The sequence below is a fragment of the Clupea harengus genome, chromosome 4, assembly GCF_900700415.2.
Source record: "Clupea harengus chromosome 4, Ch_v2.0.2, whole genome shotgun sequence".
NCBI classification, from domain to species: domain Eukaryota; kingdom Metazoa; phylum Chordata; class Actinopteri; order Clupeiformes; family Clupeidae; genus Clupea; species Clupea harengus.
In genome coordinates, this window is record NC_045155.1 from 18,312,816 (window position 1) to 18,333,645 (window position 20,830).

At 41.1% G+C, this 20,830-nt stretch overlaps 2 protein-coding genes across 2 annotated transcripts; one reads left to right on the forward strand and one right to left on the reverse strand.

Moving 5' to 3' along the window:
- The first annotated feature begins 11,366 nt into the window (after nucleotides 1-11,366).
- Nucleotides 11,367-15,348, forward strand: LOC116220316. Its single transcript, XM_031566549.2, has 6 exons — nucleotides 11,367-11,492; nucleotides 12,291-12,937; nucleotides 13,317-13,460; nucleotides 13,596-13,666; nucleotides 13,765-14,031; nucleotides 14,676-15,348. The coding sequence occupies exons 1-6, from the start codon at nucleotides 11,404-11,406 to the stop codon at nucleotides 14,712-14,714; spliced, it is 1,257 nt and encodes a 418-aa protein (XP_031422409.1). The 5' UTR covers nucleotides 11,367-11,403; the 3' UTR covers nucleotides 14,715-15,348.
- Nucleotides 15,349-16,128: 780 nt separating this feature from the next.
- On the reverse strand, nucleotides 16,129-19,358 carry LOC105906388 (patatin-like phospholipase domain-containing protein 2). Its single transcript, XM_031566548.1, has 9 exons — nucleotides 19,012-19,358; nucleotides 18,695-18,927; nucleotides 18,525-18,590; nucleotides 18,195-18,404; nucleotides 18,011-18,071; nucleotides 17,648-17,887; nucleotides 17,087-17,216; nucleotides 16,827-16,949; nucleotides 16,129-16,717 (listed from the first exon to the last, which is right to left on the reverse strand). Exons 1-9 carry the CDS (start codon nucleotides 19,241-19,243, stop codon nucleotides 16,522-16,524), a joined length of 1,491 nt encoding a protein of 496 aa, XP_031422408.1. The 5' UTR covers nucleotides 19,244-19,358; the 3' UTR covers nucleotides 16,129-16,521.
- Between the last annotated feature and the right edge of the window lie 1,472 nt (nucleotides 19,359-20,830).

The window sequence follows — 20,830 nt, forward strand, 5'->3', positions numbered from 1 at the left end:
TGCTTAATGTTTTATAGCCTTATCAATCTAGGCTTCACTTGCACAGGTTTTGATGGAAGCAAAGGTCTCAGGTATTTTCTTTTTCACGAAGACTGTTCATCACATGTGTGTATGTGAGCGTATCTGTTTTAAGATGTATAGCTGTAACTGTAACATCTATGGAGTAACTGTATGCGTGCATGTCCTGTGTGGCATGTGTGATGGTACCAGATTTCTGACACAGGAAGATCATCCAGTGTGTTCAAAGGTATGCTTGTATCTCCAATACATGTGTTTATGGTCATGTCGTTTGGGTGGTTGCAACTGTCAGCACATCTAATGCTGAGTCCATTTAAGTATAGTTCTGTGCATTTAGCTGTTACCAACTACAACACTCACTACATAACACTCATATGTCAAACAACAAGACAAATTGATTTTACGATTCTGTATCTCATTACCTTTTCTCCCTTACATGACAGAATATATCAAGTGAGAATTACAAATATGTCTACAAAATAAGATAATGACAGAGTTCATATTTTTATACTCAAACTAATTCACGACTTTGACTTCTGATCTATTCAGTTTTGCAGTGCATCATTTTGAATTCAAACCTTTGTGTGCAGGTAATCTTTTGGGGTTAAAGCCATTTTATGTTTGGAATCATGAGGTCAGTTGTCATCAGCAGACCTGTCCACCACAGTATTCAACATTAAGAGTGATTCATCACAGTTGTTAGTGTTGTCCCCTGTGAGTGTGTTCTGTTCATAGGCCAATAAAACACTCCCTCTGCTGGTTCATTTGAATATGTAGAGAGGATTGAGTACAGAATGTGCAGTGTGACTCGTCTCCTCCTGCCTGTTCTCCTGTGCCTGGGAGGTCAGACTTTATTACCAAGAGGTGAGTCTTCAGTCATGAAACAACAACACCTCTGGTGAATAAGATGCAACAGCTGAAGGAGTTCACCTCTTCACTTTCATTAACTGTATGTCTCTCTTGCACACAGGCAATCTCGCTCTCTCTTTCTCTCCCTCTCTCTCTCTCTCTCTCTCTCTCTCTCACACACACACACACACACACATACACACACACACACACTCGCACACGCACACTCTCTGCCCTTTGACTGACCTTTCTTGTTAGGTTGTTTCACTGAGATCCAACTTTAAAATTCAAATCTGCATTCAGAGCTAAGAGACCCAGTGTTGATACATGAGTGATGCAAATTTGTATTGTATCACAGGCATGTGGTAGTCATGGCCTCCGCTTGGGTTGTTTCCCCTCTTCGCTTCCTGGACGCGCGGTGCTTAAGGTGTACACAAACAGACGTGATGTGAGTGCGGTGCTTAAGGTGTACACAAACAGACGTGATGTGAGTGCGGTGCTTAAGATGTACACAAACAGACGTGATGTATCACCCCATAGTCATCTGACTCACTCTGCGTCCTACTTTTTAGTTTTGGAAGCGTGGTCCCATCCACTGTACCCCTGACCACTGCTGCCTTTAATATAAACAAGACCAGACTTGTGATGTATATTCTGACTGTTTTCCTTCCTTCCTTAGTCCAAATGTTAGACATTACCTCAGGTGTAAATTAGCCTGATCATATTACCAGCTTCCATGAAATTATGCAAGATTAAAATACACGACACAGTGTCAAGTATCAAGTTAAAGGGTATAGCGGTGAATCACATACAGTAGGTTTTAAACCAAATCACTAGAACAGGATTATATTTGGTCCTAGAACTGGTTACATGAACAGCAATATATATAACAATAAAGTCAACATTTGTGCATTTCTAGAAGTGTGTTCTTTTTCTTTTTTTTTTTTTTTGAGCCATCCTATTTATTCATTCACCAGACATCTTGGCAGACACCGTAAATAGGGATTACTCTTGCTGGCAAATTGCTTGGCAGATGTTGCCAAGTGGTAAGTTGTGACATCATCTAGATTTCCTGACCTGCAAAAGGCCCTTGTTCCTTTAAGTAGAAGAAGAGAGAATCTGATGAGGTCGTGGTTTAAGATTTTATAATCTCCACCTGTTTTTAAAGCTTTATCATACCGACACCTAGAAGCTGGGTGGAACCATCATTTTCATTTTCAAGGAATTATCAAAATCAAAACAAACTTTAGAGACTGCATTTCTGTGCTACATATTTTCGCTTAATGTAATTGTGAATTGTGTAGAAGGTAAAATGACTCAAGTTTAGTCTGCGGCTGCGCCTATCTCACAGCTGTGATGCTATTCATGATAACACAAACCCTTTCATTGTATGTTACTTAAAAGGACAGCCGGAATGATACTACAATCAAAATAAGATAAAAGATAGAGATAAAAGTATTATAGACATATACAAATAAAGAAGACAAATGGGAATAAGTATTGGTAAAAAAGGAGAAACTCATAGTAGATAAATGGCTAGATAAACAAATTGATTAAAAAAAATCCACTTGAATTACTTGTTTACAAATGCTCTTTCACTAAAACGATTTTCATTGCAGATATAGAGACAGGCACGTAGGCAACAGATCTAATCCCAGCCCATCTAGAGTCTAAGACCTACCACAGACAAAGATCTGCCCCCTTTAGATTTAAAGACGCTGGAGTATCCAGAAGCAATATATATCTCTAAAACTAAGCCATGTAGAGTCATGATGCAATCAGCACAATTTTAAGGTGTCCTAAAACTTGCAAAGTTCAGAGAGGCCAAACCTGGACTAACATGGAATCTTTGTTTCGTTCCCAGCATGACATGCCGGTTCTCATGGTTTTCAGTTTTCCATACGTGATGCTTTTTTTAAACACATCCACTCAAGAAATATACTTGCTGAATAAGACTTTCTTCACCATCATGTTTGAATGAGTCTTGTCAAGTCTCTTCAGCTAAGTGAGATTTAAAAAAAGTAAAAAGCAGTCCAATTAAAGTGCATGACACATAATCTAGATTATTTACTAGATTATCTACTTTTTTTTGTGAAGAGAATTTGTCCCAGAGGGTGAAGGTGTATCTATGAGAGATGTTGATGCTGTTTCACCAGGGCTTGGACAGTGGAGGAGTAATTAGCAAATCTGTTCTCAGATAAAGTATGAACTCCTTTGGTGTCGCCAATGGCAAGATAAACATGTAGTCTGCGCAGAGTATAAAAATGTTGAGTCTGTGAGCTATGTGGTTTGGATTCTTCCGCAGTCAAGAGGGGCATTGTGGGTACGAACATAATTCATTTTCCATGTATAGCAGAAACAATACACTCTTAATACCTCATGGCAGATCTACTGATAATAAGCCCCCCCCCCCCCCAAAAAAAATTATGAGATCCTAGGCCTCTTTAAGTTATATTAGCCGGAAGATCTCTGTCTGCATAGTTTCTGGGAAAGGTTTGAGTGTTCAGACAACCTTTCCAAATATTTGGTGCGTCATGTCCTGAGGATGTGACATCGGACAGTACATTGCTCAGTGACCTTTTCAAGACAGAAGGCTGGCATTGTGCTGTTAAACACGGGCATCGGACTGCATCTGGATGGTGTCTTGTCATTACACAGTCTGCAGATCACGCACACAGCACGTCAGTCTGAATTATTGATCGGGACTCAAGTGCGGGTAATCAAGTCAAGCCACCCGGGATCTCCCGGCTCCACAGTGAGATCTGTGGGATGCCAAAAATAACCCCTGTCACCAGCCTCCTCTTCAAAACAAACACATTCTCAACTGCCTGTACAGTTACACTGGAACTTTCCATCAAAGTCGCCTCGTTAAAGATGGATTGACGTCATGCATCTTTAATTGTTCATCAAGAACCTTCCATGGCACGCCAGGCAGCCCTATTAACCCAGAATGTATCATATATAATAATCAGAACATTTTTATTTATGGCAAATGAGAATATCAATAATAAGTCTTTCAAAATCATGTTGACAGCAAATAAGGGTTTTTAGAGGATGTAAATGGAAATACTCTTCCTCTCTCTCTCTCTCTCTCTCTCTGAATCTCTCTCTCTCTCTGACTCTCTCTCACACACATTCTTTATGAAGTGAAGGTTTGCTATTGCAGTGAAATCTAGGCCATTGTCATGTGTTGGACATGTGCACTGGCCACAGTTAAACCCACACTGAGCCCCCCTCCAAAGCAGAATGAAAGTGTGGTGCGCCCTGAGATTAGCTAGATTAGATTACTGGCTACATGCCCCCTGCACCTCTATATTTCAAAAGGCTTGAATGTCCCGCAAAGGTCCTTTCTGTACTGTTTCCCCCATGAGATACAGCTGTAAATTAAGCTGTCCAGGTACAAAGATTAATAAAGGATAATATGTGACAGGTGACACTAAACAAAAACAAATATGAATAGATAACGCATGATAATGCCCCATACACTCTGCCTGAACGCACATAGGTTAATCTCATCTCGGCACATCAGATTACTCTTCGCTGGCTGGCATGAAACCAGACGTTCAAACTGGGGAGGGTTATAGGATCAGGGTTTTGCTTTAGGATTAAAAAAGTACATGGCGCTTTCCTTATGGAGCATTAACAAAACAGTGCATTCCAGGGATTGTCTAAAAAGAACCCGACTTGTGTTAATGGAATGCCCAGCAGAACGATTTTCAGAAGCATGCTATATGCATCTGATACTATAAAAAAATAAAACAACGCGTGGCACAGCAACCCACAGTAGGGCACAGCACATGACAAGCAAGATCCAGCCACAGAAGAGAATAATGCATTACAAGACCACCATGGTGATTATTTAGCATTGTGCAAACTGTGCAGATTTGACTTCAGTGACCTGGGATTTTATAGATACGTAAATACATGGATTTGCACCATTTACACAGCTGCTACTTATATATACGTATATAAAGAAGTGGACATGAAGTCGATAAAGTTAAAAAAAGGTGAGGACAAGTTGTAGGTCTTTAGGGTAGAAAATAAACGTGTGTAAAAGACTTCTCATCTTTGTCCATATGAACCAAACTTCTGTAAAATGATAAATGTTTTGGCTTAATCTATTCCTTTGAACTTGCAGCAACATGCCAGTCGGCCATCACAGACTCATTCCTCCTGATGAAGAGCAGTCATGCTTTCCCAGAGCCACAGGGGTGTAGTAGGATTAGACTTGTGCTTCACCCACAAGTGGCTCATGCGAGAAATGAAGGCGGTGGCGGGGGTTTCCATTTCTCCATCTGGGGCTTAATTGACGGAGTTCCTTCAGGAGACTCACTGTGTCCCAAGAATGAGCTGAGCCACAGGCTATGCCCTAGGCAGTGAATCAGCTGCCATCACTCAAAATGTAGGTCATGTTTAAAAGGCTTCCAAAGTGAAGCTACTGGAAAAAAAGATGGCACACTTACATGCCTTTGATCATTGTCATGCATATTCCATCTCATATCAGAATACACACCTTTTGTCTGGAGCATTTTATAAATCAGCAGTTCCTGCTGAAAATTGTTAAATAAAAACAAAGTGCAGGGAAATATACATTTTTTTATCCAAACCAACATAAAATATCAAGGTCAGTGTGTGGTTCATCAGTATGTCTGTCTCACTGTGAGATGACCCAATGATCTTTGTCTGGCTGGGGCCTTGGCTTGCCCATTCAACTCCAGAACATTAAAAAAAATCAAATGTCATAGATCATCTGATGTCTACTGCTAATCGAATTAACTGATTATAAAAGCATTTCCCATCTCACCATATTTTACCAGTTTGTCGACGTATGTCACCATGTTACAGTGTTACTCCAGACAGACCCAGAACAGCATTTGATCCATTATCTCTAAAAGAACCTCTTAGGGACACTGACACCAGCGATGCCTCCAGCTTATGGTGATAAGGGGAATGGAGAGAAACCAGCAAACTTAATACCTTTAATACCCTACCTCTGTTTGTGTCCTCTCATATATACTTAACCAAGCAGACAAGCCTTACGGTCATTGACATCCATGAGTCACTGCTGCTTAACATTTGATAGGTACCCAGTTTGCATGGTTCCTCTCCATCGCTAATGACAAATAATCAAATAATCACAAGCTTACTCTACATGGCTATTTGAGCAGTATGCAAACGATAAATCATGCACTGACTTGTTTAATGGAAGACACAGGGAATGAATGTTCAGAGGTGTCGTGAATAAAAAAATCTGTCCTTTACTCTTCTAAACTGTGAAGCGTAATGGGGAGAAGTGGAGGAAGGCAATCAGGGTGAATGGTCTGGCCACCCAGCACCAGTGGAAGGAGTCGGAGGGGTGAAAGGCCTTATCGAATTCATCACACACCACTCGCTTTCCACTTTCCAATGAGGGGAACAAAACTCTCAGCAAGATCTGTGGATGTGCCAGCAAAAGTGTGTGTGTGTGTGTGCGTGTGTGTGTGTGTGTGGCTGATGGTATTTGGAGTGTTTGTGAGATTATGGTTGTGCTTATGTTGAGTTGCGAGTTCAGTTCATAATCATGCACCTGTTAGTGTCACCACATGTGCCTGTGTGAGTGTGTGGTTGTGTAAGCATGTGTGCTTGCTTACACAATGTTTTGGATTTTGATTTTGAATTTGTGTCTGTAGTGGGAGTGTGTGTGTGCGTGTGTGTTCATGCATGTTTTCTGACCATACACGTGTCCACAAGCATGAGCCAGTTAGACAGTGACTGTTTTTGCATCAACTCCCATCTGTTTGTGTGTGTGTGTTTGTGTGTGTGTTCTGAAGGACAGAGGGAGGGAAGCCAATGCCCTGGCTTTTCATGACACAGCGCTGGGAACAAGGGTGCGCACACACACACACACACACACACACACACACACACACACACACACACACATACACTCATACACACACACACACACACACACACACACACTCACACACACACACACACACACACACACACACACACTTACACACACACACACACACACTCATACATGCACACACACACACACACACACAGAGCACACACTCATACATACACACACACACACACACACACACACTCATACATACACACACACACACACACACACACACACACACACACACACACACACACACACACACACACACACACACACACACACACTTATCTGGGATTCATTCTTGGCTAAGAACAGGATTTAAGGATGTACCTTTCTCCTTGGCACGTTTCTCTCCTTCTTCCTTTCTTTTCTTCTTAAATTGCGCCCCGGATGGCTTTTGCCTCTTCATTATTTCTTTCGTCGAAGTTGCTTGGACACACACACTCTAACCATACGCCTCAATGTGCTAGCATGTTCTGACAACACCAAGGAGGTACGTACCCCTTCCTCTTTCGATTTTTGGCTCATTTTACCCTTATGTTAGATACATTTTTTTAATGTCAAAATATTGATTGGAGATACAGAAGGGGCGCAAAAACTCTGCCCAGCAAAAAAAAATAAAAATTATAGTTTTTGGCCCGCCTATGTCGCCTGTAGGAAAGGCCGGCCCTGCACACACACTCATACATACACACACACACATACACACATACACACACACAGAGCACACCCACAGAGCACACCCACAGAGTGAGTGAGTAGCATCATGCATCACCCTGCCAATATAGCAAAGGTCACCTTCCTTTCCCCCCACATCCCCTCATCAACTCTCCCCCCCCAACACCAGTCTGACTGTGATCAATCGCCTATCTTTATTCATACCCTTCGGTTATTACCTTCCTTTGCTTTAGTGATCTCATTGTATCCCTCACCACACACCCTGTCATCACAGCACGATGACCACCACACGTGCCATCTAAAGCCAGCCGCAATCTGTATGCCTCTGTGTACCACGTCGATGTGGAGATTACAGGAAAGGTCATGTTCTCATTGTGGATGTCTGGCATCATCCACCAGGTCAAGAGAGCGAAAAAGGAGTGTGTGTCCGGGGGGGATTTTAGAAAAAATGCCATACGCCTAATTTTATGGCTGTCCTTTTGAAATGACATTCAGTCGATCTCCTCTGCATAACAACAAGCTGTCTGCATGTCAGCCGGTGGGGAGCGGGTGAGATTGTTGGCAAAAATGAACATATGCTGTGAGAGTAAGTGAGATTATCCCTTTGGTTTGGCTTTACTGTGGATGAAGCATTTGCTAATAAAAAAATATCTGCAATATGGCAGATTGCAAAGCCAGAAACACAGTGCATTTCTCACATACAAAAAAAGCTAAACTTAACCCTAAACCACATCTTAATAATTGAGCCGGTAGGGTTAAATTAAACTCTGATGAAATATTTACAAGGGGAACAAGGAGGGTAAAGGGTCACAAATGACCTAAACCTAGATGACCATGAAGGAGTCTGCTGGTTTCGGCCTATTTGGCCTTATATGAGTTCACCACAAGACCACTGTGCCAGCTGAGACCACATACCTTCTATGGTCTAAGAGGTGTGGCAAAAAAAAGTAAAAATGTAATTAATTCTGATTTGGAAACAAAAGATGCATTTAGTGGCAAAGACAACCCTTAATAATGGGATGCAAATTTGTCAGACAGTGCAGGCTCTAACTTGAGATGACACACGAGTCACTAATTGTGCCATTTGTCAGAACTGGAGAGTTCTTCATGGGGGGTATCTTTGACTGAGTGAAAGCTGAACCACTACAGAGGTACTGTGACAAGTGCAAAAGCAACCCCTACGATAGCCTCTTACCTTATGTAACCTCAGGTAAACATATTGGTGTGTGTTTAGAGTCCGTGAAAACCATTTGGGATTTTAATCTCCTACCCTTTAATCTCTGTGTTTTCATTCTCATAGTAATAGGCAAGTTCAATGTTGCAAAATCAATGGAGGCAAGATGTTGTCATCAGCTTATCTGCTCGTCCTGTTTTCTATCTTACATTTGAAATTTTACAGTTTACTCAGATAAGATCATCCATCCAGTAATCTCACAGCTTTGTTTGATTGTGTTGAACAAATGTATTAGGTTTATACAATAGTTGCCACCAATCAGATAATAAAATAAATAAAATACCAGTAGATGTATTCTACGCAAATATCATTACAGATTATCATTAAGAATAAAAAAAAATCTGCTAAAGAAGTCTTTAAGACATTTATAGACTGTGCTGAGTCTTTGTCTCCACGCATACCTCCAGACAGTGGTCTATGTCCCCAGGACTTCTCAGGGGAAGGTCAGTAAACTCAAGGATCCAGACACTTTTCTCCTGGCTTTACCCAGTTCAGCATATATGAACATGCTCCAGAAGATATACTATCAGTTGTGTTGGTTGAGTGCACCACCTTGTGTACAAAAGATGATATAACATATTCAACTCAATTCCATTGTATTCTATTTCATTTGTATAGAGCCAATAACAATTGAAGGACTCATAAGGTTACTATTATAAGGATAAGCAGAGCTATGAAGCCAATGAAGAATGTCAGGAATGCCATTTGTTTATATCACTGGTAAATAGGCTGGCATAGATTCACATTATAAGCAGAGTAGAATTTATGCATACTAGTTTGGTGGGAATGGGCAGTGGGTTTCTGCAGGTATCAAGTGGTAGGATGGCGGCAGCATCCCACAGTGGAGAGCCTTATATGTGTATATGTAATTATAGGGTGTGTTGAACAATATTAGAATGTAAGCAACAACATTAGAAAATTACTTATACACACATTAAAAAAACAGATGAGTTACCTACCAATTATTTATACATCAAATTAATAATACTATGGCATGCCACAGACTATCCAGGGTACGGGGTGGGGTGATCCCCTCTGGAGTACGAACCCGGGTTAGGATAAGGGAAGGGGTTGGGGGCGTTAGAGCACCTCGGGATTATAAACTTGGATTGGGGTAAAGGAAGAAACTGGGATACGAACCCTAGTCACTTTAGACACCCAAAGAGAACAACATGTAATATGGCATGTCATCAGTATCAGCAACATGGCACATTATGATATATTGAAAGAGGAAGAGGAAAAAGTTGCCCGTCATGGTACACAGTCATTTTAAATTTTAGTTATACACAGTGTTACACCCGTAACAGGACAAGAGCCCAGAGTTTGGCAACTAAACTGCATTGTCTTGGGGTTTTTACTCATCAACAAATTAAACAAAACAAACGGAAAAGAGAGAAATCAAACCGCTAATCCTAACATCCCACACACTATCCCTGCATGATGTGAATGCGTGGTAGTGAAATTTACCAAGTGTGGATGAGTGTGTGTCACCTTGGCGGAGCCACAGGAAGTGACATCACTGAAACCCCAGCATGGAAGTCAGTGCTTTCCCTACCATATGACCTAACTTATCCTAACAACAGGAAAAGATGTATAATTCCTTGTGCTATTTATTGGGGACTTCCCGGGTTTGGGTTAAATTAAAGTTCCCAGGTTTGAGTTATGATAGACAGTGTTAAAACCACTTTAATCACCACACTGACCTCCCCAATGAGAAAGAGGAGCAGGCGGATGAGTGAGAGCAAGAGAGCTGTCTGGGCAAGACATCTCCAAAAAGCCTGTCGGGGCTTATCTCACACAGCCGCCCCAACCTCCTCCCTATGGTGGAGCCAGAGGGTGAGAAGGTGTACACCAATTTGTAAATCATGACTAAATCCATGTACACTGAGGGCTCAACACGTGTCTGTAGGGCTGCAGTAGGATGCACTAAAGAAGACCTGAACCCTTTGGAACAAAGTAGGGAACAATTCATTCCTTGAGGTAATTGGGCCTCATCTTATCTTCTTCTGTTTTGCTAAGTAGATTTGTAAGCAAGCAAATTAGTAACGTGTGTTCACCCCCCACAATCTCTACAAACAGGATATAGTATTGCTGAGAAGTGGCAAGAATGCGTCTATATATACGCGAGTCCTCATTTCATAATGCTTTATAAGCATGGCAAGAGATTGGCAGCCAGAATGTGCATTAACAAGTTCTCTTGGTGCTGAATTTTTTACCAAATAATTGAATTGGAGTTACATTTTTAAAAATCAATACAAAAACGATTTAACTTGCGCAGGGTAAAGGCTTAATGAAGAAAAATAAGAAACCACGGGTGAATGCTGTTTTCCAGCTGTCTAGCTGTGTGTGGTCCTCAGGGCAAACATACAAAATTCCACGTCCTACAAGTTTCATTCATCGTCTTCAGCCTCCTTCCTTGCGAGATGAGCAAACAGTGGGAAAGCAAACAACACTTAGGTGCAAAGAACTCAGAAGAATGCGCTAGTCGTAGTTATAGTTGAACTAGAACATATAGTCATAGTTGTTCAAGATTTCTTTAAGTCTGTAAAAAACATGATAATATTTTCTTTGGATAGGTTGTACACGTAAAAGACTGTAAAAAGCTTGTAGGCTACTGGTTCCTGTAATTTGTGATCTATTCGTGTCTCGCAGGGGGCGTGACTAACTGTGAGCTACGCTGGTTGTTGGCTGGGGGGAAATAGACTAGAATAGAATTTCATCTACAGCGATGACGTCATTCCGAAATCAACGAACAGTTAGGCTACTTTGTCGCGTGTGGTGGGGACACTTCGTGAGAAACTCCAGTAGCCTATTCAGGTGAGTTTATGTGAACAATCTGTTTATGCACAATGAGCAATCTTTTAATATCTTCAAAGACAAACAGAATTCCGATAAAGGACTTAGCGGTTGATCCAGAAAAGTAGACTCTCCACGACCGATCTAGACATGCACTCAGAATATTGCGAAAAATGCGTTCCGGTTAATAATATAGCCAAGTATGTTAGCTTGTTGAAACCCATACAATTACCATTCGTTTCTATCGTCAGATTGAAAATGGTTGTGTTTGCTGTAAAACTATGCAAAACTTCCGCATTCGTAGAAAGTCAACAAATGGAATAGAGGAATTGCATGTGAGGAAAAACATCTACGTGGAGTGATAACAGGCCTATTCTATGGACGTAATACATAGTTGTGGGTATTATATTGGCCGTGGCTGCATAAGGTTACACATGTTTTCGCTCGGTCCATGTCGAAAACTACAAAGTTAATCGAAGCTGATAACCGATAAACCGGAATTATGCCTGGGTACATCAGCGAGTACAGATGAACACTTCCGTTTAATTTAAGGTAATGTGGAATAAAGCCTGGCTGGATCGTGACGAATGTCTAACAGTGAAGAGAAAGCTCTTGAACAATCAATAGAAAGCATTCCAGGTAGTGTGTTTCCGAGCTGGTAGTTTGCTAATCAGTGGGCCTGATACAATCTAATAAACTCTGTATAATGTAGACCTAAGTAGGTCTAACCTGGATTTCTTGCTGCATTTCATTTTACTCAATTAGACTTACTTTTACTTGATCGCATTTCACACTACTTTTGTGCATCCTGTGATTTAGATTCAAAGGTATTGATATGGAGACAGACAATGTTGAGGCTGCTCCCAGTCCTCAGCTCCTGTTTCTGGGACAGAAGTCCACTAAACGCCTGCTGGAGGTTTATGTGAAACGCAGTCTCAGCCTCAACGATTCTGCAGCCAGGGGGCAACGGGTCAAACCTCGAAAATGGATAATAGTGGACAACAAAGGCAACCGCATCAGGAAAGCATCTAGTGACAGCTCAACACATCGTCTGTCGCGTGAAATATCACAAACTGACCAACCTAAGGAGCCAAGTTCAGACACAACCAGTGACTCTCATCAAACAGAATCTAACCAAAGGGAAAGAAAGCCTGGGACTCATAGAATTACCAAAAAACCATCTATACTGAGGAGCTTTTTAAGACTGTTCTCCAGGAAGAATTATGAAGTTCCAAACAGTTCAGTGCCAGACACTCCTGTGTCCAGTGGGTCTTTGGACAGCTGCTTTGAAGCAGAGCTGTGTCCCCCTGTCCCTAAGATGTCCAGCGAAGACAAGGAAGGTAACACACTGTGTCCAACGAAGTCCATCAAGAAGAGGCTCTCACTGAAGAAGCTCTCCTTCAGATCTGATTCAGTCAAAAGACATACCAGCCTTGCTACTGCTGATGTGGTGCGAGTACCAGATGGTAAGCCCAGAACATAGTTACCAGAGGATGATGTTCTGTTATTACACTGTAATAGTGTTAATTGCTGAAAATGTTAAAAACTGATTTCAAATGTCTTCAAGTAGATTACTCATGCCTTTAATACTTATGAATTCACAATGAAACACGATTCAAAAGCACATTTTCAAATCATAGTAGGTGTAACACATTGTAGGTGTACAAGTTCAAGTGGTTGGGTGGTTAACATCCCACAAGCTGAGTAAAGTAGTGGTTGGAAAAAATCAGACGGTGAACGGCAGATGAACAGAAAAGTATCCTGAAAATATAAGCGAGGGCTAAAGTAGAGTATGCTTACACTGATTTAGGGATTTCTGTACTCATACTTCTTCTGTTCCCCAAGCGATTGTCTGTGTGGAGCCTTCAAACACATACTTTGAGAAAGTATCTGAGGAGTTGGAGCGCATTGTGAAAGAGCTGAAAGAAAGCCCAACAGAGGATGAGGCACATTGTGCTGCAACGCTAACTGATCAGAGGCCTGCTAAAGGTATTTTCTGAACTGTTTAACTTTCAACATTCAGCTCTGAGCTTTAGCATTCAGCTGTTTTGTTGTCATAATATGTTTACTTAACCTGCTGTGTGTTTCAGTTGCTCTCTGACTGCATGTTATTCTGTATTGCAGACTCAGAGGATGACATTGTTGAGAGGATGGTCAATATACTAAAACAACAAGGAGATGAGATTGATGAGAAGGTTTGACAGCTGACATATGCAAAGTAATCTCTGAAAGTACATTATTTGGAAAAAGTAGAGATGTGTCATTGAGTATTTGATCCCCTCTTTCTTCTCAGATCAGGAGGAACAGTAGTATGAGTTCCTTCTTTCAGAAGCTCACCTACAACAACTTCCAGCTACTTGCCGATCGCTATGTGGCTGACATCCCTGATCCGCTACCTCAGAGGACCGCCACTCCCCCACAGCTTGTGAAGCTGGCCTTCACTCTGGATTTCACGGCCAAGGTGGCTGGACTATCTAGCCAAGCCGTTGGCCGCATCATGGGGTTTGGGAACCAGTACATACAAAACCGCTTTACCCAGATGACAAGTGTCAATTGCCAGGTAAGCCAGGTCGTCTGGCTGATGTTCAGTGTTTGTGCAGAAAAAAAAGAAGCTCAGATTTTTGTACACAGTCCTGGGCCTGTAAATTGGGAGCAAACTTAGTGGCTTGGACTGAGCCATGAAGAATCCCAGCCAATCAAAACCGTGCTTCAGGAGCACGGAATGGAGGGGTACAATTTGAGCTAAAAAATGGACAACCTTTCGTGAAACCAAAACCAATCGCAGTCTGCATCTTTAAACAGATAACAATCTTACTGCCAAAAGACACCAGTTAGTGTGTTGGCAAGTTTCTATCAGTGTCAGCTGGGCTGTTGGTGGTGTTTGCAAGGTTTTTGCATGTCTTTTAGGTAGTTAGCTTGCTAGTTTTGGAACAGAACTCCTTATTGCTGCTTTAATAGATAATTTGTCTTTGTATAACAAGAACTTGATTTTGAGTACCAAAAGTTAATGTGGTATAGGAATGTTGTTGCATGTGATGCTTCCTCTTTCTACTCATGTTTTTGGTCATAGTGGGTGACAATAATGCTTCAGGTTTTCTCACCTGTCTATTATATCAATCACTCAATTAATTAATCAGAAAACTAACAAACAAGAAAACACTTATCTCAAAGCTGTGTATATTAAGCTTTTTTTTCTCGGTGCAGGCATCTCAGAACATGGAGGATCTCGACCTGGTGGATTAAGACTAAAACTTGTGAATCATGATACCAACTACCCTTCTACTGCAATGCTCATGCCTTTGGATATTGCCTGATATTTAGGTATACATAACAGATGTGAAGGTGCCAAATAGTCTCGGTGTGTCCTGAAATGCTGTATAATAGCATTTAGATATTACCTGATATTTAGGTATGCATTACAAATGTGAATGTGCCAAATAGTTTTTGTGTTGTCAAATACTGTTTTTACAGTTGCCTTGATGTTGCCCTCTGTCAGGACTCCGGCCTGGATTCCTGACCTTTGGCTTCCCTGATGAAAAGTTTGTTCATTGTTCTGTTATGTTTTTGTTTTGGCTCTGTCATGTGTTTCTGTTTACATTTTGTCTGCCATGTTGTTCCATATGTTCTTGTCTCCACCCCTAACCTGTCATGTCACCTCTTGTCATTGGTAGTTTCCCCCTATTTGCTGTGGTTACCTGTGTCTCATTGAGTGTCTCGTTATGTGTCATGTTGGTCTGTTGCTACTTGTTTTTGTTCCCGTTGGTGTATTTGTTGGCGTTGACTTTTTTCTCCATCAGCTCCTTATGTTTGATTTTGCCTCCATGATTTTTGTTACCTTGGATTTACCTTTTTGTAAGTAAATCTAACTTTTGTTCTATTCCTGCCATCCTGTGTCGTGCCTTTGGGTCCTCTCCCCTGTGAAACCGTGACACCCTCACCATAATTTTATTACTTAATGTTTAATTGGGAAACATGGGAAAATAATACTGAGGATTGCTTTGAAAAACCATGGAATTTAAAAAGGTTATCAAACAGGTTTGGACTAATTCAGGGTGTATTCCCATGCCTTGTGTGTACAGCATATGCAATATTGTCCTGTGTTCATATATTTCTATTTATGGTGGGAACAATCTGGTCCTGTTCCCAGTCCTCAAATTCTAGATGGTGGGTAAACTACAAAAAACAGAGACACTGTTACAACGTTGTGATGTTTTCATGCAACACTTTTTTTAAACGTTTAAAAAAGTATATAGGAGAGCTAATGTGTATGTTAAAACACTCATTCAGATTATTATTGAGTGTCTTGTCACAGGCCAAACATGTTGGCAAAACCGCCACAGTTTGTCTTCTGTTTTCCAAATATCGTAGAGAGGCATGGAAATAGAAAATAGCAATCAATTACTAGAAATCCCAAGTGTGAAGTGCCCATTCCCAGTCAAGTGGTGAGGCATTTTAGCACAGGAGACACAAAGAGGGGGTTTGTTGTCATAATGCAAAACTAGTGTCATAGGACTTACCACACAGCCTGTTCTTAATATGATCTGACACAGGCAAACAGTGTTAAGTGGAACTGTGACATTCAAGCAATTCATTTAAGAGCAAAACATCTTATTTAGCCAAATATAACTTAGAAAAGGATAACTGTTTGACTTCAAAACAGTGCACAAGATCATGTTTTATTTTATGACCAGATTGCATGTGCACAATGCTAACTTAACCTGTAAAACTGTATTATGTGCATCGTGTGTACCTAACCTACTGTAGCAATACTCCTTTATCACGTCATATACAAATGTTTTCTCACACACTTCAGTCACCTGCATAAAATAAAGTACCAATGTCACATAATTTAAAATGTTGCAGACACAATGTTAATAGATGAACAGGAGGCTACTCTACTGTGAGTACGAGTTAAAGCCAATCGGGATGGTTATCAGACAACTTTATATGTGAGGTCAGGTACACTGATTACTCTGCTGATATTTCTGATTAGCCACCAGCTATAGTCCAAAACATACATGTCAGGTTTATTCTAAATAGCTTGTAAGGGCTACTCAAGTATGAGCTGGAGGGTGCAAACATGACGGTCACCACTGGTGACAGAATCTGTCTGATGATGCGAGGCAGAGGATAACAGTGCCACCTTCAGGACAGAAATGCCACGGTGTCCACGGGAGACCTCAGTAGAATTCTCATACTCGGTGTTCACCTCCAGAGATGGGAGCAGAGAGAGGAAGAGCAGGAGCCTGTTGGCAGTAAAACAGTTGCTAACCTCATCCTGGATGCTTAGCTTACGGCAGTGTAAAGTAGTGTGTAACAGCAGACTTTTAAAACAGGTAATGGCTTTTCTCTCACCTGTTTCTAAGGTTTTGTTTCACGGTTGATAGAATAAAGTTGTTGACAAAGAACACAATTTGCTTCAGGTCTTGCCAGAGCCAAAACACTGCCATTGGAGCAAAGATGATCCAACGCAGAAATCTAAAAAGGCATAAATGTGTGCAGTTATATAGCCGGCAAATCTAAAGGTAACCTCTTATTGTATCAGAATATCTGAAAACCATCTTTCTCAATGAAAGAAGATATACAGCAGTTGGAGAAGTTACTGACTACAATACCTGTATGTGACCATGAAGATGACCCAGAAAGGGAGGATGCATGAGATGAGTAAGATAGTAAAGAGGCGGATTGGGAAATAGAGGCTGAAGAACCCCATGAGTCCAAACAGACTCATGTCATACAGAAACACTAGAAAGAAACAGAAGCACAGAGGTATGCATGGATAGGAACACATACTACATTTCACATTTAGCAAAAACAACCACAAAAAAAACCAGTACTGAGACTGCTGCAGGAACAGTGAGTAGGCACGATTCAACATTACTCATGCTTCATGTCCAATAGTGTTAAATTCCCTCAGTATACTCATACCATGCCATATTAACTTTGCTGAAATATCACTTATCACTTGAAAATCATTTCATGTCTCTAGCAAAAGGCTTGGCTTCATATGTGTTCAAAGCACCTTTGAGGATCATGACAGTGATGTACAGTATATAGGACTCTGAGTCTGTCCACTTTGTCAGTCACTAAAAAGCTTTTATGACCATGCACAGAGAGGGAAGCTGAAAATGGCAGACAGTAATTTTTTAGCAAAGGATGAGTGGAAGGACAGTTACCATTCTGGATCCATCCAGGAGTGTTTGAGTTCAGAGCTTGTTCTAGAATGTTCAGGCCCCAAGGAGCATTCACCAACCTCTGAATGCCTTCCCTGTCCTGGGGAGTGGCCTTTGGAGCAGGTCTCTCATCATGCTCCTCTATTTCATTTTCCTCAGGCAAAGGAAACTTTCCTTCTATAGTACGAGTCACTGAATTTGAGTGAAGGCGAGTTACCAAGTTCTGCTTTTGCTGGATAATACCTGCAGAGACAACGTTGACAAGAGAACGTTATTAATTGCCACATCAGCCGGATACGTTTTTTTTTGCTGTAGTTATACTTTTGAAAGTATCATAACAATATTAATGATAAACTGAACACAAACCATGGTGCTGTAGGTACTGAACTCCGTCTTGGTATCCATTTACATATGCCTCACTGAGAACCTGAAACACATAAGGAAACACAAAGATACTCGAGATGAATGTCTTGGCCACATTCTTAGTTGTGTTTCTAACAACATCGTACATTTTTTTTCAATACCAAACAAAGGTTAAGACAGAAATTACCTTCCAGTCACGTGGATACAGTGCAGTAGTCGCCCTGAATAGGTTTAACAACGTGGGATGGAAACATTGGCCGTTTACGACAAAGTCACACGAAGGACTCGTGTCATCCTGAGGACAAATATCCATTCCTCCAGCAAAAGGTGATATAGTGAGTGTGTAACCCGTAGTCTGAGTTGGTTGTATATTAGTCAAACCACCATCAACATAATGCTGCGGAATAAAAACATGGTGATTGTTTCCAAATGACATAACTGTAACATGTTCAATTATATTGACAGCTAGGGTTGTTTGTGTTTAACAGATTTCAAAACGTTGAGGAGATTCACGTACCACCCCCTTGTAACTTGGCGGTATCACGCCACAGTACATTGGAATGAAGCAGCTGCACAGGAGTGCCTGAAAGTGAATGAAAAACAAGGTCCTTGTTATTTTCTTGGTATCCTTGTGATTTTAACTATCGCAAAAGAAAAAAGTGTTTTGTCCCTTGGCACAGCGCACACCTGGATAAGATCCTCATGTGTCTTAAACTCAGACATAATCACGTTATTGCCGTCAGGAACTCGAGTCATTGAGATACACAAGCGCCCATTGCAGCGCTCGTGCGCATCAAGTGGAAGACGGCGTCGCATTATGTTTTCCATCCATTTGAAAACATTAACAGCGGGATGAAAAGGCCCAAAAGAATGCTCTCGAACAAGTTTGGCAAACTCAATCACATCATCTCTAACACCACCTGTGAAGAAAGATTGAAATAAAGGTTCACTTTATTTTATGAAACAGGATTATCATATTTTTTGAGTAAAGAAGCAACACCTACCCATACTCGCTCCACATACGACGGCAGCAGCAACTAAGGCACCGGCAGACGAGCCGTAGACCTTTGATTTTTTGCCTATGATCCAGGGTGCATTGTCAAAGAAACACTGTGAGACACCGAGTTGGTAGGTTGAAAGAAATCCAGAACCGGAGAAAGAAATAGAAAGTGGCGTGCCTTCATATGCAGTGACATCGGATAAGGGATACATGGTAAACCGAATCTTTTGCCACATAAATATTTTCACCTCTGCGTCTGAATTGTCTAAACAGGCAGTAATAAATATCAGCTGATGTTTAAGGCGTGTCTGTTGGGACTGCAGGCGGAGGCAGACTAAACTTCACTCCAATACTGTCTGGCACTGGCGCTTCTTGACACTGTAACGAGTGCAAATATGCTAGGATAGTGGCAGCTTGACAGCTCACCAAATTTGAATTTTTTTTACTGTACTGTAATGCTTTCTGGACATTAGGCTACAAGCATACAGTCGATGCAATACATTGTACATGCTGTCTGGCACTGGCGCTTCTTGACACTATAACGAGTGCAAATATGCTAGGATAGTGGCAGCTTGACAGCTCACCAAATTACATTTTTTTTTACTGTACTGCAATGCTTTGTGGACATTAGGCTACAAGCATACAGTCGATGCAATACATTGTATTACATTAAAAACACGTCTATTTTAATTTACATTACTTAACATCATAACATTTACAACTATGAGTTTGTATCAATAAGCTTTTTAATAAATAAATAGTTAGGCCACCTAGGAAAAGAGGATTTGAAATTTGATGTGGGCTTTAGCTTTGGCACAGACAAATCCTAGAAAATGAATGAGCCAGTTTAAGTACAGTATTCATGGCATTAAAACAGTCCACATCTAAAGGAAAGCTTTTCCAATTAAATTAGTTTGCCCATTCTCTTCACTATCATATGATGGTGTCACTAAAATGTCATATGACTCCACAGTTTAGACTCGGATGAATGGCAATAGGCAGAGCAATGTTACTGGGTCAAATGTGATGCATAAATAGGGGAATCAAGTATTAGTGAATACATATGTTCTCAAAGGGACCATGAGACAAGATTTCCTGACATAATAATGTAATGTCGTATGAAGCCCCAAGCATTAACAACGTATATTAGGTTTGCTGGTAACCCACACATTCTCCTATGACACCAACTCACTGTGGCCCAAGTGTCTATAAGCTCACTCTCCCTTTTCAGAAGATGCTTTGCATGGGCATTCAGAGTAGATGTATGTGTGTGTGTGTGTGTGTATATATATATATATATATATATATATATTAATTGTCAAAAGACTGTGAGAAGAGAGTAGTCTGAATTGGGTTCTGGAAGTTAATCCCAGCTCATCCATTGGACTCATGTGCCAGCCGTGAGCGGTTCCAAGCCAGTGAGATCATATCCATCAGGTGTGCTGGTAACTGGCACAAGCTGATTTCTCCTATGACAGCAACTCACTGTGGCCCAAGTGTCTGTGCGCTCACTCTCCTTTGTCAGGAGATGCTCTGCAAGGGCATTCAGTGGCTCTTTTCTCAGACCTTCCCCAAGGTGCAGGATTGAGTGACAGTGCACTCTGCTAGTGACCTCTTCAATGAGCTTCTCCCCACTGTGTTGTGGTGAAGAGGGGGAGAAAGTTAAATGTCACCATTTCTGCCATATGTTTCACACTCATGGTGAGATTATGCGCCAATGTCATCACTGCTGAAGGGCCTAAGTTGAGGAATTCATGTTTCATGCTGAAGTAAGTTTGATTGTAAAGTGATTCATCCTTTCCACTCTCTCCTTACTCGTTCCT